The 21,721-nt window shown below is 40.0% G+C and overlaps 1 protein-coding gene across 1 annotated transcript in view; it reads left to right on the top strand.

The window, feature by feature from the left end:
* Nucleotides 1-21,721, top strand: part of HMCN1 (hemicentin 1) — a 187,794-nt gene that overhangs the window by 53,252 nt on the left and 112,821 nt on the right. Inside the window, exons 11-17 of the mRNA XM_067300619.1 lie at nucleotides 2,910-3,185; nucleotides 16,248-16,389; nucleotides 16,818-16,945; nucleotides 17,690-17,803; nucleotides 18,994-19,152; nucleotides 19,906-20,100; nucleotides 21,023-21,121. Of these exons, the coding sequence (XP_067156720.1) occupies nucleotides 2,910-3,185; nucleotides 16,248-16,389; nucleotides 16,818-16,945; nucleotides 17,690-17,803; nucleotides 18,994-19,152; nucleotides 19,906-20,100; nucleotides 21,023-21,121 (1,113 nt within the window). The remainder of the gene's footprint in view (nucleotides 1-2,909; nucleotides 3,186-16,247; nucleotides 16,390-16,817; nucleotides 16,946-17,689; nucleotides 17,804-18,993; nucleotides 19,153-19,905; nucleotides 20,101-21,022; nucleotides 21,122-21,721) is intronic.

Here is a 21,721-nt window from a genome sequence, read left to right as displayed (position 1 = left end):
CTGTTTTAAGGTATTGTCACTGGGTTTGTTTGAATCTGCTCCCACTGAAATCAGACTTGCAGAATAGATATGGCCTATAGAAGCAGAAATTGAAATCTCAGTTCAATTCTTCTCATTTTTATCTCAGCAATTATACATTTACTTGCTTGTTTGCAAGTATGTATCAGATAGATGAGGAGTTAAAAAGCTTGCATTTAAAATTTTTATGCTCTGACTTTTAGACAGATTTAGTAAGTTGTTGGAAATCTCTTTACTTCCAATTTTGAAAAGTGAATAACTAGGACAAGAGATGAACTTAAAGAAGAAATCAGCTTGAACACAAAGATACTTTTGAATAATGAGATGTATTTGGTTGCTAGTCTAAAGATGTGTCTGAAGACTAGTTACTTCTACCATGTAAAACTGAATCTCGTTCTGTCTTGACTAATACTTTGACTGTATGATCCAATAGTTAATGTTGATCATTTTTTAAAAATTGAGAATGTTCTTTACTTCATCAAATCTCAATTTTAAAGGACAACTAGTAGAAACCCAGTCATCCTGCTTGTAAGAGGTGGTGTGCCTTATGTGTTACCCTGTTTATACACTTCTACAAGATGCTTGATAATAAGTAAGTTCCAGTGCATAAAGCAGTTACGCACTGATGACTGTCCCACTTGTTGAAGAAGAGGGAAATTATGTGCAAAAAGATGCTCAGTCTGGGTGTTAAAACCATCTTCCTTCATATGGAGAGAAGTGAAAGAGAGTCCTAAAGCTTTTTTCTCATGAGCCTGGTGGCACTTGGGAGTTGGGGGTGTGCGTAGACTTTCCTGTGTTGTCTCATTTATCAAGTGCTGTGAGATTCCCCGCGACTGACACACTGTGTAAACACGAGCAATTAGTTCTGTTTTGAGCCATACAGTAAATGAATGTGAGGGAGATGCTTTGAAATCCTCGTGTACAAATATTTGGAAGAAAATTATTTGAATTTTTTTGCCCTAAGCAAAGTAAACAATCTTTTCAAATATTCTTAGTTTGCCCAGCTGACAGACAGACAGACAGTATATCTCAGCTTATCCATTTTGTCAGCTGCCGTGTGAAAGGAATTGGAACTGTGTCAACAAGCAAGCAAATACTTGAGTTTGACTTTATCTTACTAGCATTAAATCTTTAAAATGTCACATAGCTTGTTAGCATGTACAGGCACCTTAACTAAAGTGCCAGTAAAAGAAGTGCTCTGAATATGGGGAATTCAGTTTAAGGTTTCAACAGAGGATTGCTGTGTGGCACCGTGTGCGCACGTTACTGTGGTCTAAAAGGTGTCACACTGGACTGGCAGCCAAAAGATGAGGGGATTTTAGTCCTGTACTGGCCTTCATCTCTCTCTCTGCTCTTAGTTTCTGTATTTAAATAACATACTTGGAGATATGCACATGGAAAGCACTAGGTGATTTATCCATTCACACCACTTTGGGGTTTGGGTTGTTTGGGAGAAACTCCATTCTCAGTAAGCAAGTCTGGCTTTTGCTGGCGCTCCTCTGCACGTGTTCCAATACATTGTTTTGGTTAGAGGAGCGATTGCTGTAGGGACCTTGTTTGCGGGGAAGCGGAGCTGCACAGCCAGCTATGCGGAGTGTGTGGGAGACGCATTGCTATGCGGAGAGCTAGCATAAAGCTTGTGAACCTCATTTGAGGCTCCACATGAGACTTGCATGAGGAAGAGTTATGGCCAGCTGTGAGCTTAGGAGCAACTTTCACCCTTAATAAATAGAGCTTTTCTTTTTTTTCCCCTCTCTATTATGCTTGCTTTGCTTAGGATGATTGATTTTGATGTGTACTGATACAGATTTGGTCTTGCTCTTACAGCTGTCTTATTTCTGCTAAAGCATCCCACTTGAACTATTACTCTTTGGAGATCTTTCTCTCTTCAAGAACCATTCTGACCGAGGAAAACAAAGGGAATATATGTATTTCTTAATGGGAATGCATAGCATGTCGTGTACTTAGTTTGTTTTCTTTCTTATTAACATTTACATGTTTCCTCCTTTATTCAGTGATAAGAAGGATCAAGATGAATGCTCCTATTTTAAGCATTTGTGGTTTTGAAGTTAAATTCCAGTACAAAATTATTGCAGCTGCCGCCTTCTTGGAGTGTGATAGAAGTGTACAGAGGAATAGAGCAGAAAGCAAGCAATAACAAATAGTAGAAGCTGCAGCTTCTACTATCTACTGATATGAAGAAAAAGAGATTGAAATTGCCTGAGATTTGAATGGAAACCAACCCACAGAGACCATAATAACGATGCTTACACCAACTGTTGACTTGAATTCACTGTCTTTGTTAAAGAGTTTATTAGTAACACCTTTTTTCATATGCAAACCTGTAAAAAATCTAGAGCATAGCTCAAATTCCACCATGCGGAACATCTCAATCAAAGATCAGACTCCAAGACCAAGTGGTGGTCCTGGCTGCTCGTTCTGTTGCAGTGGTGCTTGGGTCTCATATTGGCTTTCTCTCAGCACAAGATTATGGCGGGTTGTTAAATCAACTGAAAGATTAACTCAAAGGACACTTCTTTCCAACAGTCCTGCACTACATCTTCTCTCATAAATGATGTGATATTTCATCCCACGTATGTAGGATGAAACGTTCGTATCATCCTATGTGGTATGGTAGTTCTTTCATATAAATCAGGTGTATTCTTATTATATAAGCTCCTGCCAGGTTGCTTAGCATCAAGCTGGTCTGGATTCTCTATTTCATGGCTTCATTGATGCAAAATGAAATGAAGTATAAACTTCAAGTCCACTATAGAAATAACAGTAAAAATTTGTAATATTGAGTTATTTATTGTGAATCTACAAACAAGCCAAAGGCTTCCAAATCTTTTCCTCTTAGTTTTGTTCTTTATTGTGTTCTTTCTGCACAGAGCCTCCACCCATGATTCAGGTTCCTAATAATGTCACAGTTGTTCCTGGTGAAGGAGCCATCTTGACCTGCCTGACTTTAAGCACAGTGCGTTACAATCTCACCTGGCAGAGAAACGGCAAGGACGTGAGACTTAAGGAACCTTTGCGAATAAGGGTGATGAGCAACCTGTCTTTAGAGGTGAAAACTGTAAAGTTCACCGATGCTGGCAAGTACAACTGTATCGCTTCTAATGAAGGTGGATCTACCACAGCATCTGTCTTCCTTACAGTGCAAGGTAACAAGGGAACCGTGTTCATCTTACTCTGATGTGGTTTTTATTTTTTTGTGAACTCTCTCTCTTAACAAGTTTGTGTTTTATGCTTGTTTGGGGGGGAAAAAAAGCATCTTGGAGACTGATAGAATATAAAATATAGTCTTTCTTGCTTTAAAATAGCAACAGGAGTCACCAAACAACACTAGGGCTCATTTGGCGAGGCTGTCTTGTGCTGTTTGCCTCTACGAGCTGTGGTTTGGTCCCCTTAGCATATGCGCCAATTTAACTTGCTGTACAGCAGAATGAAGCCGAAGGTATCTTTGCTGTTAGTGTCTCCTGAAGTGTAGAGCACGGAGAGAGCCGCAGAGGGGCTTTGCTCTCGTTCGTTCACCCACACGCTCATTTGTTCGCTAAAGCGTCAGTTCCCAATATTCGTAGTCAAGCCTCACTTTGAGGAAAACTTAAGGCCTGGCTATATGTTATGTTTTGTTTGTTTTCAGTAAAGCTATGGTGATACAATCGTGTGGGTAAATAAACTGGTAAAAGGATTCTTCTGGATTATTTTATACCTCGTTATAACAGAATAGTAGTAGTACTGCTACTAAGTTTTTCTGTGTAAATGAGCACAAGGTCTGTTAAATAAAGCCTGGATGTGCACCGTGAGCTGTGCACAGAATTTGGGCTGAAATGAATGGTAGGACAGCTAGCTCCTTTGATACCTGAATGAGGGAGGTGGTCTGAGGAAAGATGTAAAAGGCAAATTAAGAAAAGTAAATCAGCAACAAAAGCATTGCCAATTAATGTTTCTGTTGGGTGCTCAAGTGAATGGATATATCACTGCTAATAGTTTTCCAGTATTTTTGTTGCTAATCTTTCTGACACTGAAGTTTAGCTTATGAAACTCTGCTAGTTTTATTGTATCGTTCAAGCTACAAGCTAATCAGGATTTTACAAAGGGCTACGGTTTGTAAAGAGAGGAACTTTCAAAATATGTCAGGATTGAAAAAGATGGCATGAGTGAGACCAAGCAAAGTCTAGATCAGTGCTGCTGCTTTGTACTGGGAACAAAGTTCAAAAAAATAGGTAAAAGTGCAGTAATTAGCTTTAGAGCTGATCCTTTTAAAATCTGAATGTCCTGCAGATTTCTCTCCGTTTGCCTTGGAGAGATTGGAACTTTTGGTCCTAGCCTCAACCCTGTGCGTAAGAAGAGATGGAACTGCAAAATGTTTTAGAAAAAAACTATTCTGTCCTATATTTTTAGCTTTTGGCTGTTTTGACAAACTGCTTGTAGGTGGCTGAACTCTGACAGGTTTTCTGCTGTTGTAATGCTTCCTAAAGGGATGTAGCTCCTCTGTATAGGAAGGGCGTATTGGTTTACTGAGATGGAGTAAGCAGACACGCAATGAGTTATGTAGAACCTATTACATAGACAGAATCACACAGAATGGTTGAGGTTGGAAGGGACCTCTGGAGATCATCTAGTTAAACCACAACTGCTCAAGCAGGGTCACCTAGAGCACGTTGCACAGGATCGCATCCAGGCGGGTTTTGAATATCTCCGGAGCAGGAGACTCCGCAACCTCTCTGGGCAACCTGTTCCAGTGCTCTGTCACCCTCACAGTGAAAAAGTATTTCCTCATGTTCAGATGGAAGTGTCTGTGTTTCGGTTTGTGCCCGTTGCCTCGTGTCCTGTCACTGGGCACCACTGAAAAGAGTCTGGTCCCATCCTCTTGACACCCTCCCTTCAGATACTTGTACACATTAATAAGATCTCCTCTCAGCCTTCTCTTCTCCAAGCTAAACAGGCCCAGCTCTCTCAGCCTTTCCTCATAAGAGAGATGCTCCAGTCCCCTAATCATCTTTGTGGCCCTTGGCTGCACTTGCTGCAGTAGTGCCACATCCCTCTTGTCCTGGGGAGCCCAGAACTGGACGCAGTACTCCAGATGTGGCCTCAGCAGGGCTGAGGAGAGGGGGAGAATCACCTCCCTCGACCTGCTGGCAACACTCTTCCTGATGCAGCCCAGGAGACCATTGGCCTTCTTGGCCACAAGGGCACATTGCTGCCTCGTGGTTAACTTGGTGTCCACCAGCACTCCCAGGTCCTTCTCTGCAGAGCTGCTTTCCAGCAGGTTTGCATTACAGAATAAAACATGGAGGCGTTTCTTCGCTGAGCTGTTTGACTCACCCTTTGGGTGGCTGCAGCAGAGTTCTAACTGCTAAATTTCTGACAAGGCTAAAGGGGAGAGGAAAAAAAAAAAAAAGAAACCCTCTAAACCTTTGGAAAATTTAGTTTTGTTTTAAATCCTGCAGGATTTTTCCATCAAGACAGTCAGTCAAGCATGTCAGAGGCAACAAGAGAAGCACCCTCCCCAACCATCTCTTCCTGGGATTTAGATTTTCTTCCTGATGTCTGTAGACCAGCTGGGAGATTTAACACAGTGACCAAATTACATCTGGCAGGTTTTTACAGTAAAGCTAAAGTAGTTTGCTGCTGCCTCAGCAGAATATTTAGTTTCAAATCACTTATGTATGTGAGAATGATTATATCAAATAGTTGGGAATTACATTTTGGCTGGTACTGGTATTGCTAACAGCTTTAAAGCATGCCTGAGATAACCCTCTTGGATGGTTTTGACAGGGTTAGTTGAGAGACGGACAAGTATTTTCTTTTGTTTTTGATGAAAGGTGCTTAGACTAGAATTAACCTGTAGGAACCGCTAAGCTGCATTCAGATTTCTGCAGTAGTGTCTGCCCCTCTTCCTCTGGAGCATGTCTACCTCCAGCCCTCCAAATCGCTACGTGCCGAAGCTGAATGGCAGCAGGACGGTCGTACGCAGAATTATTTATCCTCGTTTCAGTTTGCTGATCTCTGTCGCGTTTCTGGAGATGCACTGATCTACGATTACCTGTGTCATGCGCAACCCTGACTGTGTGGTAGGGTCTAGAATTCCAAAGAACTATTTATATCTGACAGCAAAAGAGTAAAGGGTGGCTATATTTAAGAAGAAAAAGCTTAAAAGGATTGTCGTATTACAGTTCCAAAGAAGGAAATTTGACACATTAATAGATCGGGATGGATTCATGCTTTGTGTAGTTGCAGGTAATCCAGAGGACTGAATTAAATTCAGTTTGAAGACCTGTATTATTGCTGGGACAGCTCCATAGAGATCTCTGAATTTTGGAGAATAATCATAAGGGAATAAACACTACTTTTGTCCCCACTTTCTTTCTGGAGTGGGAGTTAAGGCAGAGAAGAAATGCTGGTAGCTCTAAAAATAACCCAGCATCTGCTTTACGTGCTTAAGCAGATTATAGTAAACCCTTGTTTTGACAGTTTTCAGTTTGATAATGCTTCTTCTGAAAGAGAACGTTCATCTGATTTTTGTGCCAACAGTATACAAATACAGATTGGAAACTTGAATGAGAGTTGACTTTTTTTTTTCTCCAGTTTTTTTCCCAATCCCCTTCCATGTTAGTAAGAACTTACTTATACTAAGTCACTAAGTGTTGCACACCAGCACTGAGCAAAGCTGGGTGAAGATCCCTTTTAAAAATTGGGTCTAGTTGTGGCATGGCAGCATACTGCTCAGAGGAGTTGGAAAGGTCACTTAGTGCAGTTTTATACATTACCGGGAGTACAAATCCTAGAAGGCTCCTATAGATTGTGTTATTGTGGATTCAGTGTTACAAGTAACTGTTAAATACACAGTCTGTTTTGGACGTTGTTACATGCGGTCTACGTAGCGTGACTTGCTCGTGTCTTCTCTCTTAACAAATGGGTCTTCTGTGGAAACATGGGTGAATTTGTAAGGGCATTCTCCACTTTTTTCAGGTGCTTCATTAATTTTATCAAAAGCCTGGAAGAGCATACTGCGGCAGTGTGAGGCTTGACCAGGGGTGTGAAACATCGATAGACGCGTAATCTTTTCAGTGATACATTTCTCAGTGATGAGGGAAATTCTGTGATCATGTAAACTTTTTCTTTGCAGTTCGTTAGTCTCATACGCAAAATGTTAGTCTGTTATATGCATATTTATAAGGTTGAATATTGAGTTTCTTCTTTTGATAGCTATAAAATGTTCTTGATGTTTTTCACCCGCATAAGTAATATTGACCCTTTTGGATTTTGAGGAACGTGCAATTGAAACTCTGATCCCTGAAATGTGGATGTTGCTAAATGTATTTTTATGGGTTGTCTTGATTTTGCATATTTTCCGGTTTGAGTAAGTAAGAGTAGACGATGAAATACCTTTTTGAGGTTTGCAGCTATCTTTTGCCTCTACAACGCGGCTGTATAGTATGTAGAAACTTTTATGGCTTTTGCTGTTTATGCCAGGGATTAGTAGAGAAATTTGATTTCCGTGATCTCAGCCTCTGGAGCACTGTAACAGCAGATTAACAAGAAGTCACACAACTGCAGCATTCGAGGCAGCGAAGTGCTAGCGGCCGTCTGCGGAGGTTATTGATGAGTAGTGTGCACGTCAGCTTTTTACTCTGACACGTTTCTCTGTCTGAATGTACAGACAGAATAAAATCATACCTGCTGTAGTTACTGTTCTATCCATACCACAGTGGGCTTCCTGAATCTGTTTATTTGCTGAACGTTTTTTAGAGTTTAAATGGCTGTCTGGTATCACCATCACAACGGAAAAGTGTTTAGCATCTGATTACAAGTAGCACTTTTGGATAATCCAGAATAATTTGTGCAAGCAGCTGAGAGCTGGGGACACCTAAGCCACGCCGGACGCAAGAAATCAGCATACGTATTGTGTTCTGCCTGCTCTCGTAAGAGCTAAAGCGTGTAGTTGACTTTGGGGGTCATCGTTGTAATAACAGTCTCCTGAGCGATCTTTTGCCAAGCCAACGCTTGGAAAGAGTGCCATCTACATTAAATGCACAGTGGGAGAAAGTAGGACTTATTAGCCCGACAAGGTGCAAGCATGCTATCTGCATTAGGGAATTCTGTGGACATTTATTAGCCAATTTACAGCTTGAAATCCAGGTAAAAAAAAATTGTCCAGGGGACAATGTATGTGACTTGACTCAGCCAAAGCAATGGTAATGCTCAGATACATCCTGGGCATGGAGCAGAACCCAGCACTGAACACAATACGACCTTCAGCATGAATATGCATATGCGGCTATGTACCTCTGGAGTACTTCCAGGGAAGAGACTGCTTAGATGGACAAGAGGAAAATTGCCTCCTGAGCATTATCCAGTGCTTTGCCTGAATTTTTCTTCTCTCTGAAAAGAGGGAACAGAGAAATAAGCATCTTGTTCTATGAGATCTCTGTGTAAATGGTCATTTGAATATTCATTCACTTACATATGTGGATGCACACTGCAATAATGGATGAGGAGAAATTTGTCTCATAGTGCTCAATTTAAACACAAAGAAAACAAAAAAGGAAATAATTTAAGTATTACTGCTTTTTTTTGCTATTTCAAGTATAGAAAATAAATTAAATGCAAGTTGTTCAGTCCTAAAGAACGGAAGGCAGCTCAGATAGCACTTGGTTCTTTCTAAGCTGTTGATTGGAACTGTCCTAGATGATGAGTTAATCTTTTCCAAGCTGCATAGTTTAGTTACTAGTGAAAGTCTGTTATTGTTGTAGCCTGTTCCACCCTTTTCAGAACAGGAAATAAAACGCCGTTAAACTCTCAGCAGTGTTCTTTGATGCAAAAGTCAGTGTCCTTTGAAGGAAGAAGAGCTGAATCCGTACGTATCCATCTGTTAGAACGGCCCGGCAGCTGCTGATTACCATTCCCAGCAGGCTCAGTGACAGTCGTTACGCTGTTCTCCTGAAGTTAGCCTCTTGCACAGGAAACGCAGTTGTCCGGCAGAAGGGTCAGGAATTGCTTGAGCCTCTCTAGAGCTCTCTGTGACTCGAGCAAATTATGGAGTGTCCCCGTGTGCGTCAGTCTTTCTCCCCACTGCCGTGCTTCGCAGGCCGGTCTTTCCTGGGAGGTTTCTTTTGATGATGTTCCCTGGGTGAGACCATCTACAGATCAGTACAGAAGCAGGACAAACAAAGCTTTTTCGTCCAACTGGCAATGTCTTGCCCATTTCTGTCTTTTTTGGATCATTTATCGTGAATTCAGTTGAATAAGTGCTAATTAATGTTTTGTAATTTCATAGACTATTCAGATAATGCATAGTAGGAAGAGCATTTACTCCAATGAATTTAAGTTCTAACTTGGTGAAAGATGATGAAAAATTAGGGCATTAAAACAGGGGAAAAAAGCAATTAAAAGACAAAATCTATCATGCATCATATTTCTGTCATTTGAAAATGGGTTTCTCATTCTTGCTTATCAGTTGCTTTCTTGGGGGAAATGCAAGCCTTTTGAATGACTTCTAAGAGAGGATTTGGAGGTGTGGAACCATAACAATTAGAAATGAGAACTTCCAGGTGTATTTTGACTTATCCAAACCTGTTGTTCAAGACAATATACCATGCAAATCTCCTGGGAACTAGCTTCTTGTAGGATATTTGATGCTGCCTTGTTTCCTCATTGAAACAAAGCACAAGAATAATCTTTCCTCTGTTATCCTACCATCTCTATTACTGCAACAGAATTTGTAAAAAGCAAAAAAATCTGTTTATTAAATATTGTACGTACTGCTCTAATAAAGGTGTTGGATTGGCAGCCCCTTCTAGGAGGGCTGTTTGCAGTTGTCGGTAAAGACTATGTATAGGGCTATAAACAAGTTCAGTTTATGTTTCCAGGAAATGAACTCTCTATCAAGTGAAGGTATGGATACATCCCCTGAGAAGTATCCATTAACTGAAGTCCTCTATTTCACCTTTTGGAAAACTCTGGTCTTCCAAGATGATGGTTGCTTATCTGCAGCTTGTCAGTGCTGCTCTGCTGGAGCAGGATGCCTGACCTCTTGGGGTCTATAAAGGTGTTCACCAAGTGGTTTTCTGAGTCTGCCAACTTCTAGGGACCGTGATGTGTGGAGGGAGGAAACAGTTTCCTTTCCTTCTGCATTTTTTTCTCCTGCAAGCCACTATAAAGGCTAGGCTTGTGCTATGGATGGTGTCAGATGCTTTCTTTATGGCCTCTTGTTCACAACTGGTGTGAATAGCGTGCTTAAATTTTTCTAGTATATGGTCAGTGGATGCCAAATTACCAGGAAGTGCGGGATGGTTATGAATAACAACTTTGGTGAGAAGGTGCTTCTGGACTGTAGGGTAAAGACTCTCTTAAGTGCGTGTCTGCATGCGTTTTGGAAACTAGTTCTTGACTATGGAGAAGAAATGATTCCTCCTTTCCCTGTTGTCTTTCATGGCCCTCTTTCTTAGTGCTGTGATGGACACTGCCTACATCAAAGCAGAGCAATTTGTTCCACCACGTGGTAGCAAAGAGTGTGGTTGGAGTTGGTGAAATTGCAGCTTGCGCATACTCCTTGGCTGAACAGCAAGAAGATGCCAGAAAATGCTCCCCGCTCGCCCCTTAAAAGCTAAATAGGTGCACGGATGCTTTGTAAAGAGTCTCAAAATCAGCCCTGAATGCTGCTGCTGTGTCTCTTTTCCTTAAGCTAGTACACGGGCGTAGCTGAAACAGATGTTTCCTTGCTTTGAGTTCTGCCGTGTCACCTTTGCAGAAGGCCAGGGCGAGGGAGGATGCAGTGAGGCATGTGGTTGTACATGTTTGAGGGTGGACGGGCAAGGAGATCAGCAGGAAGCTGGCAGCTAGGTGAGGCAGCTGGCAAGTGAGTGAAGTGGATAATAAGGTCCAAAGACACTATTCCTTTTTAATTAAGTTCACCTGGTTGAAGCCAAAAGTACAGATGAATGTGGATGAACATTTAATATTGAAGGCTACCTCTTCTTTATCCCTATTTAATATTTTGTTCTTTATTTATGCTGTAATGAATCCCTTCTCACCCTGTCATTCAAACAGGAAACTTTGTCAATTTTTTTTTGCCTGCAGTTTTTCTTTTACACTTTTTTTTTTCCATTTAGCTCATGAACAAAACTGAAATACTGCAGTGAATATTTACTGTTAAATGCAATGCATATTGATTAAAACATGATTTAAGCTGAAACCATAGAAATCGGATGAGCAGAGAAGATTGCTCTTGAGAATATAGTAACAAGTTATGTATAAGTGCATAAATGTCTTATTTTGTAGAAATGCTTTTAACCTGAATTCTGTGCTTGAGTTGACTTCGAAGTGGAAATCTATTCCTGGGTGGGAATTTTTCACTCTCTGCATAACCCTATTCTTTCGTCTTTCTTATAGATATGTGTTAATAGCTATCAGAATAGCAGAGGGTTGTGGGTTTCTGGTTTTTTTCTATAGCTTTCTGGAGTGCATTCTTGACACTAACATAATGTAGGCTTTCAGAAAATTTGAGATCAAAGTCATACATTTCCGTTCATATACTTTCTCTGAAAAGCTAAGGCATATCCATAAAACTTATGGTCACACAAGAATTCATAGACATCGCTGTGGTCACACAGTCCTTCACAGTCTAAAGAAATGATTAATTTTTCACACCAACATTACAGTCCCTGTACAACTTAAAGTAGGGGTTTATCATAAACACGCGCTCCTGCAGTATCTTGGTAGTTTGAAGACCACAGAAGTCAGTTCAGACCCTTCCCTTTTTAATTGATGCTAACAAGAATGGGTCATAAGTATAGGGGACCGCTAGTGAAGAGCCCATATCCTGGGCCCTGGGAAGGGGTTCTGTATATTCTCTGCCAGAAGTCTGCTGGAGTGTACGTAGCAGTGCCTCGATGTTTACCTTTAGGTTTTGAGGAAGCGAATTTTTGCAAAAATCAAACCTTAAAAAATTGCAACCAGTGTGTGCCAGCTGCTGAAGTCATTGCATTCTTCCATTATGGGTTTTTGGTCTAGATACGTTTAAATAGTTGTTTTACTCAGTATTGTTAATGCATTGCTTGTCAGATGAACAGTTTGAATCTTGCAGCTTTCCAAACATCATTCTTGGAAACTGTAAAAAGGCAAGAAAGACTCTTGAAGGTGCTGTACAGAAAGCATTGATTCTTTACAGATAATGGCTCAGTCAATACCAGCTGCAAGCTGGCTTTTGGGGAAAAGTTCCAGTTAGAAAAATAAAAATGCATAAAATAATGAAAAATACACTGTTAGAAAGTCCCTTTAGTTTTTACTAATAAAAGGTGATAAGGTTTTTTTATACTATATAAAATAAAAATGTGGTAATTGCTCTCCTTTATTCATATTAACTGCTTGAAATGGCTTTAATGAATATTAGGGCCAATGAAGGTTGCAAGCATGAATGCCGCAGATGTGGAAATCTCCAGGCCAACATCCATTCTCTTCAGGAGCTGTGCACGTGATCTCCGTTTCAAAGGTTTTCTCTGGGGATTTGAGTGGGATTAGTACTGGTACTGTAAGGAGCTTGTGCTCCTCGCTTGCCCGCATCTAGGTTTTGCCCCGTGATTTACCAACGAGCAAAGCGAAACAAAGACAATTGCCCTGTCGTACAAGAAAGCCGGTTCTGCGCGCCCCTGCGGGTACCATCCTGCCCTGAGCAGGGAAACAAGCTGGTTACTTCGTGCCAAGTGTGGCCTCACTAATTCTAGCTGGTATTGCAGCTGGGTATGTTGGTTTTTTGTCTCTGGAAGGTGCAAACCAGCAGAATGCTTGTGTGTTAAATATAAGTCTTATTCCTGCTGCCTTCTGCTCATCTGATAATGCTGTTGTGTGAAAGTAACTGCACAGTCAGTGGTGCGTTGTCAAAGCGCAGTGTGCAATCGCCGCTGGAGCCAAACACAGTTTTCTAATATCAACAAGAGAGTAGACCTTCCCCAGGACCAGAGCATGCAAAACATCTCCCAGTGTCTCTTGGCAGGATTTAAAACAGAATAAAAATAGCTGAGAAAGCTGTGCACATCATGAACCACTTGAGGACAGTTCTGTAATTTGCATCCATTTCTTCCCTCTCCCTGCCCCCTCGTATCTGGATTTAATTCTGGTACTTCTAGAACGATGGTTGTGCCTTCCTCTGGTGTCTTTCCTCCAGGATCTTGGAAAATTCAGACCCCTTATGAAACCCTGCAGGGACTTGATAGGAGCCTGCAGATGGTATTAAATTCACTGTACAGATGGAAAAGTAAAGAACTTGGGGAAGGTTAAGGAACATAAAATTAAGAATGGAAATCATAAGACATTATATAACTACATCTGAGTTTACAGTTTTGTAACTCTATATGTAAATTCATTATTTAATTTATTCCTTGTTCTGCTCATGCAAATGTGGTCATCGCCTTTGGCAGTATATAGTTGTGTGATTATTTTTTTTTTAATGCATTTTTACTTATGGATCTCAGACTCTTCTCTGAGCTCACACAGCCAGTTAATGACTGAAAACAAAGTCATCAGGTCCTCGCAATAGTTCTGCTATCCAGAGATCAGAGCACCAGGTGACATATTGCATCAAAAAGTCTTCCTTAAACCAGAAATAACCTTTTCCTTCAAAAGGTTTATAGGCTTAATAGGGGTGGCATACAAGTTTTCATGAAATGCTAACAAACCTGAATTTTTCATGAAACTCAAAACACAAAACATAGTGCAAATATTTGAAATAAAAGTATACTACACAGGTTAAATAACTTATGTGCATGATTTGTATGCTGATGTTACCACTAATTATATCTTAAAACTCCTTTTATGCTCCTTAAGAAACTTGGTCTCATGTTCAGTGAAGATATATCACAGGACAAATCATCCTATAGGAATTGTGATCATGGCACACAATAAAATGTCTAATGTCCATGGGACTGTTTATGTACTGCTTGTACTCCCCTACCTTGTGGATGTAGTGTGATTTAATTAGTCCATATTTTCAAGCAAAGGTGGATATGCTCAAGTACAGCTGTCTTGTTAAAGTCAGCTGGGTCTGACTTGACTGATAATGTCTATAGCCTTGCTAGCCCCTATTTCCCAAACCTCTGCTACGCTTGATAAACCCATCCATGGGAAAGGTGAAGAAATGGCCTTTTTATTTTTTTGGGTGCCCTGAACTTGATGTTTGAGCCTGTGAAAATCATTTAATTTTTCATTATCTCAGTTCTTCCATCAGCAACAGAGCATCGCTAACCCCTTCTCATTAAGCGCGCTGAGGCTGTGGGGAGGACAAGTCTTTAAGTTCTATGCTTTAATGCTATTTGCTTGAAAAAGATCGTTGCCTAAAAAAATACCATGTTTCTGCCCTGTAAGAAAGCAGAGCCTGCTTCACTCCCAGCACATTTTCAAGAACATTCAACTTCTTCTAAGAAAAAGTGAAGCAAACTCTGCTTTCTTGGCAGAAACACTGTATTTTTTTTTTTGTCAATGCTCTTTTTAAGCAAATAGCATTAAAGCACAGAACTTGGAAGCAAGTCTTTCTGCCCCCACACTAATGACAGGCGTATGGCATTAGGCCTTCCCGAGGAACCGAGCTGCGGGAGGGCTCCTGCTTGCTTTCCTCGTCATCGCAGACTCAACGAGAACGAGTTCTGCTGTTACCCTGGAAGTTCCTAGCGTTGCACTTTCATGTCCACTGTCTGATAGGTTCTGCCCCCCACAAATACATGGTATTTACTGGCTATTACCCCTTTTTCCTTAGCAGCAATAAAAACTTATCAAACATCTGTCATCTGAGTCTATAGGATGGTGGAATTCCCCGTGAAGCTAATGGGAGCGAGCTGTGCAGAGCAGCTCTAGCTCCATCCCCTGTGTACGTGCATTTAGCCTCTCTTAGTCTCCAAAACGAGAGAGCAGCCTTAGGCTTTCAGTCTGAGGTTGTTCAGCAAAAGATATTCTGCACACGAATACCTTAAAACTCAGGCAGCACATGACTGGCAAAAGCCCAGACCCCTAAAATTAAAGTGAATGCCTCTGGTCCAATAGTCGCCGGCTTTATGCCTTAGCGAAGGTGAAGCAGCAGCAGTTAGCACTGTAAATTCCTACTTTTTCAGGCAGTGAGCGATGGGGATTTTTTTCTCTCCGCTCTAAGTAGACAAAAACATATATCGTGTGGAATAAAACGTCGGTTGCCACAGTGCATGGTGTTGCTGGTCTTTTAACATCATCGAGGAAATCTGTGAAGGGTACAAGTGAACAAATTCCATGGTGCTACCCGGCGTCTCTTCTTGAGAAAGCGTTGTTGAAAGTCACGGCGTAATTGGTGTCGTCAGTGCTGTGTGTTCAGTTGTCCTCACCGTAACTCTGCCGTTAGCCTCCTTGTGCGCCTGTGTGCACATGATGTCTTTTATTTTCGTCACCCAGATTAATTCTGAGATAGGCCTGCCAGAAAGCTTGTGTTCGCTGGTTTTAGTTTTCAGGAGTTTGTACAATTTTTTCTTAAATATTTCTTCCTTTGGATTTACACTTTGTTGATTTAATACTGTTCTGCTGAGTTTTAAGCATGCACTTAAAATTCAAAGTTAATTATTACGTGTAGGTTGAATCCATGTGAAACCACTAACCTTATTTTCTATTCAAAATGATGACCTGGCACAACTTGGTCTTATTTCACCCTGGCTTTGTGGCCTTGATGGGTCGTGTTGGTGAATTTATTTGGTCCGTTCTGGCTTTTTGTCAGAATTGGTGTCCACATTTGGGAGCTCTGTATTCTGTATCTCAATACAAAGTGAACTGTGTAGGCATGTGAATTAATTTGGCCTTTGTAACCTGAATCCTGGCTTAATATTGCCTTTCTGTAAAGGCATGTTGTGTTTTATGCTGAGGAATTGGAAGACAGAGGAAGAGAAGAAGGAGGTGGGGTCTAAGGAAATATAACTAATTCAAGAAATATGAACTCTCTGAATAACGTTCTAGGTAAAGGGACTTTAAAGAATGTCATGAACGCAGGTTATTTGTATTTTAGTGTAGCAGCCAGCCATATGACATAGTTCATGTGTCTCTAATGGTCATTGCCCATGTTAAATGGAGGTAGTTGGAAGGAAGCGTTCATGTCTCCTTTATTGGGACTGTTTTCTCACAGCACAACTGTTTGAAAACTATAAGAAAGCAGTTATTATCATCTGTGTTTGCAAAATGGATCTTTTTAATTTGCTATTTTTTATTTCTTTTACTAGAACCACCTAGGGTTGTCATCTCGCCTAAGAATCAGACTTTTACAGAAGGCTCTGAAGTGTCTATCAGGTGTTCTGCAACAGGTTATCCAAAACCAACAGTAGTATGGACACATAACGATATGTTTATTATTGGTTCAAACAGGTAGGGGCTATAGCTTTCTCCCCCCCTCCCCCCCCTTTTTTTTTTCCTGTCTGAGAAAGAAGTTTTGAAGAATGCCAAAATATTCTGACTGTTTCTTCCACAGGAGTCTGTGAGTTTCAGGAAATTCTGCCTCAAACTTCACCTTTATGGCTCTTTAATTTCAGTTTCCTCCTCTCTAAAATAGAAATACCATGATTAGCTTCTTCAGAAGTCTTTCACTAGGTTAAATTTGATGCTATTCACCAAATACATTGTAATCCTCTGAGAGATTATAATGATAGCAAATATTGTTGTTTATCATAATAAAAAAACAATAATACTTCTTTGTAAACCCTCTGGTCATGGGGCTGCTGCTGTTTGGAGGGTGGCCTTACCATTTTTTTTTTTCTTTAACTTGTGATTTTGGTTAGTCCTCTGTTTATTCCCAGGTACAGATTGACCCCAGAAGGTACCTTAATCATAAGAAAGGCAATTCGAAAAGATGCAGGACTTTATGGTTGCTTGGCAAGTAACTCAGCTGGGACAGAGAAACAGACATCCAGCCTTATCTACATTGGTAAGCAGGAAAAGAAACAATGCAATGGAATTAAAAAGCAAACTAATACATGTTTGGGGAGGAAACATTGATATTTACAGAGCCATGCAGAACATTCCAGTAGAAATTTCAAAAAATTGAGGAAAGATGTTGAACAGCTCAAATGTCCCTTTTTGTTTTTGTTCAAATCCAAGCAGTGTTGTTAGGAGATGTCTTGGGCTTGATGTTTCTACTTATTCTACTTTGAAGAGGAAACTAAGATCAGATATTAAAGTAGGGTAGGCCTGCGTGACTGAGTAGGTCTTTGGAGGAAACCATGCTGTTGTAAATTCCTGTAGTGTGTTTAGAATTTTGGAGTCCTGATCCATATTGTGTCCTCTAAACACCACGATAATATATGTTTTACTGAATTAGAATAAATTTAATAATAGCAGAGTACTAAAGCTCTTGATAACTAACATCTAGCTGCAGAGAGAGATACTCTGAGTCTTTTTACTTCCTCCTTGATCAAGCTCTTTCATTTCTTTCCTTGAATTCCTGTGTATTCTACTTGCAGTCCAGGTGCTCTGGACGTTCCAAACTCTTCTTTTTTCTGTTTGCCAGTTTCTGGCAATCATCCTATGTGTTTTTCAAGCCTGTTTGATTTTTAATATAAATATTCTGTCCACCTAACAAGAAAAAGTCAGTCTTTCACATTATGTGTCTTTAAAAATGGTATATGCTTTGGATGAAGAACTCATTTTTTTCTGTATTGTTTCTTTTTAGAGGGCCCAACACTGACCATAGTTCAGAGTGAAATTCTGGTTGCCCTTGGAGACACAACTATTATGGAATGTAAAACGACTGGAATCCCACCTCCCCAAGTTAAATGGTTTAAAGGTGCATTTCTTACTTTGTGTTTGGTTTATTTACTTAAGCAGTAGTATTTTAAACGGTGATCTTGAAGTGACTTCATTTTCTCGAAAGCTGATGTAGTATTCAACCAGTGACTGACCTACGAAGTCTTCTGACTAAGATGCAGCACCTGACCTCTAGAGCATAAATTCTTGCTCCTGTTTAAATACAGTGGATAAACATATCCTAACATAAGTAACAAGATAGAGTTGAGCCTCTTGCCTACTTTAATAAGGTTCTTTCTTTGTCAGAAAATGTTTAGACACATTACAAAAATCTCAAAGTATCTTTCTATTTTTGCCTTTGGATGTTTCCTCCAAGTCTTTTGCAAAGTCTAAGAATTTTTTATTTGCTCTTTCTTCCAAATTGCAGAGGTCTCTGCTATAATTTATTAAGTAGTGAAGCAGGCTGTTGGGTATCACAAGCGAAGAAGGTTTTTATAGAGTTAAACCAGAGTCAGAGAATCCCCTGGCTCAAAACTGATCCTTTATTCTCAGAAAAAGCAGTCGACTGCTGCATGTAGTTGTGTAAACCACCTTCCTGACTGTTTTCTGGAATACCAGCAGTCTTGTTTGGTAGGTGTTGCCAACAGATGGCTTATTCAGTCCAGTCTTTCATTGCTGACAGTGGCTGGAGACAAGCGCAAAGCCTGTTGTGATCTGTTTGCAAATAACCTTCCCTCAGAGGAAGCTTCTTCTGAACTCACCTAGTTGATGGTTAGAGCTGGAGTCAACAGGCTTTGGTACTCATCCCAAAGAGTACGTATGGGCCAATTTTGAATGTTACACAATAATATTGTGGCTACTGCTGAGTGTGAGGTAGCGGAGCTGTTCTCCAGGTTCTGCAGAGTTGCTGATCTGGTAAGGAGCTGGCAGGCAAGTGGCTGCCACACTTAATCTCTAATTTGGGAAGGAGAAATACAGCCTTACCCACTGTCCTAGTGCTAATCTCCATCCAAAGCTACTTGGGTTTATATCCCCCTTGTAAAATAAATAAATAAAAAGGGATTTGCAGTAACGAATTTTCCCACTCAGTTGAATGGAAGTCAGAGTGGTTATCTGCTAAGTGAATACAGTCATGTTGTGAAATAATCTCAGACTTGGACGCTGTTTTGTTGGAATAACTTTGGTAAATACCCTGTGATATTTCAGTTACTTTTTTCTGTTTGGACTTAGGTGACTTAGAGTTGAGGGCATCTGCATTTCTCATTATTGATAGTCATCGGGGTCTTTTGAAGATTCAGGAAACACAAGATCTGGATGCTGGTGATTACACTTGTGTGGCTACCAATGATGCAGGGAGAGCCTCTGGAAAGATAACCCTAGATGTTGGCTGTAAGTAGCTTGTAATTTAGATAATAAATACTCTGATTTCAGTATTTCTATATCTGGTTATTGGTGCACTTGTTTATCTGAGCTTTTGTCACAAATAAGCGTATGTCTTCGAATAGTTGTGTATTCCGGGAACACCTTTTTAGTGGTGTTCACTAAGCTAAGTTTCCTTGTCTCATTTGGACTCCAGCTTTTCTTCACTCTTACTTCTTTTGCAAAGCGTATAAGTTATGAGGAGGGAGAGAGAATGAGAGAAAAAAACTGTTCAAACCCCAGCCTAGCGTAGTTCTCAAGAAGAGGATCTATTATACCAACCTAAGTCACCATATAAGGTTATTGTAAATTAGTCCTTCCTCTCCTCTTTCCCCAATTCTTTTGAATTGCCTGTGGCCTGACAAGTCATGTCCTGTTATAAATGCACATCTCTGTCAGGTATATACGCTTTCTGGATAACAAGCAAAGCTCTTTGCAGGAAAGGAGGAGCTTAACAACACTAAAACCTGAGCATGTACTTTCTTCTGAAGGAGGTGGCTGTACCTTCGTGTTTTGGAGGCGATTAGCCCATTTCTGAGCTCCCCATTATGAACATAGAGTATGCAAGGATGCTTTTGCAGCGTGTTGCTGGATTTGGGAATCAGTTGTTAGGAGAGTAAATGGGCATAGTAGGATATAAATTTAGGTTGCCAATAGTGTAAGCAGAATGCTAATGTCATGTTGCTTCCCCGACTTACTTTCTGTGTGCTCCTTTTCTTCCAGCTCCCCCTGTTTTCACTCAGGAACCCAGTGATGAATCCGTGGACATTGGCTCAAACATCACACTGCCTTGCTATGTTCAGGGTTACCCAGAACCAAAGGTTAAGTGGAGGCGGCTGAATGGTGCTTCCCTTTTCTCAAGACCATTTGCAGTTAGTTCCATCAGTCAGCTCAGAACAGGAGCTCTGTCTATTAATAGTAGGTGGACTAAATTTTTTAAGGAAAACATATTGTAAGGAAATATGACATCTGCAGTGCATTTAAGTTGCTATGCTACTTTATAGTATTCAGTTAACTTTGTAAAAGTACTAAATTTTAGCAGAGATTCTGTTTCTGATACTGCCTTCATTGCTGTTGACACGCAGTTTGCTTTTCCCTGAATTTGGAAATTTATTGTGTTTGGTCATTTGACTTCACTCTTATTCATAGAAATGATTATATTTCTGTTAAATATATGTAGCTTATGGTCTCCATTGACACTGAAGAGCAGCAGATTTTTTTTTTTCTTAGAGAAGTGTTAAATTCACTGTTTTAGCCACGTCCTAATTTGGGTAGATAACTGGAAATTCTGCCAGTGTCTCTGTGATTCCAGTTACCTGGACCATTTCAGTCACCCAAACATAAAGTGATGTTATTCTGTTTTCTTAATTAGCTATTTTATTTCCTGCTGAACATAATCAGCATGGGTGAAGTAGTTCCTCTCTACTGTACGTATAGTGCGTTAAATTGTATGTTATGTACTGCTGTGTAGGTGTCTGCACACATACAGACACACATTGCTATATATAGTTTATGATAGTGTATGTATGTGTGGATATATAGTATACTATCATACACTGTATATACATATTAGTATACACTGTGTTAAAGTGTATGCTGTATCTAAAGTGATGAAAAGTACCGTATATACATAATACTTTTTTACTTAAGTTCTCACATAGTCATTGCTTTCCTACTTTTTGACCAATGGAAATGAATAGTCTGACAAATAAATATTTTAAAAGTGAAAGATGTAAGCATAGGGTATACATATATTGCAAACTTTGGGAGATCATTTAAGACACTGTAATCTCATCTTTTTTTCTTCCTCCTCCTTCTTCTTCTTTTTTTTTTCATCCAGATTTGTGGGTCAGTGATGAGGGGACTTATATCTGTGAAGCTGAAAACCAGTTTGGAAAGATTCAGTCACGGCCAGCCACAATCACAGTAACTGGACTGGGTAAGACTGGTTCATGTCAGTGACATCAGTAAAAGCTGCATTTCAATACCTGGAACGTAGCTGGAATACGTGATATTTGCTGGTGTTTGTACAACAAATAGGATGTCTGTGTTTTATATACATACACAGTGGCAAATCTGTATGCTTATATCTGAGGCTACATTTACATGTATGTAGTCTTCTGCACAAACTGAAGCAGAAGATATTTGCATGGAACATTATAATTGAATTTAGTGAATTTTGCACATTTGAACATTGCCTTTTGACTGGCTACAATAATTTGAATTAATTCTGTCTACACTTTATTAAATGGACCTTCCAAAGTGATTTTTCTTTCCTCTGTTTCTTATACCTAAGTAAATTTATTAAGAAATGAAAAATCACCATGATGCTCAATGCTAATGATGAATTTCCTGCCATCTAATTCATCTTAAAAATAAAAAGCAGCAATGAAATAGCTTAGGGCATTGTGTTGATATAATTGGGAAGTGATCCAAGAAGACTGTAAACATCCAGCCTTGACAATAGCTGTGCTATTAAGGAATTGTTTATTATCTCGGTTGGACAATTGGCAATAAAAGGAGGTAATAATGCTATGGA

The sequence above is a fragment of the Apteryx mantelli genome, chromosome 8, assembly GCF_036417845.1.
Source record: "Apteryx mantelli isolate bAptMan1 chromosome 8, bAptMan1.hap1, whole genome shotgun sequence".
In the NCBI taxonomy this organism is placed as follows: Eukaryota; Metazoa; Chordata; class Aves; order Apterygiformes; family Apterygidae; genus Apteryx; species Apteryx mantelli.
This window is presented reverse-complemented; position numbering and strand designations above follow the sequence as displayed.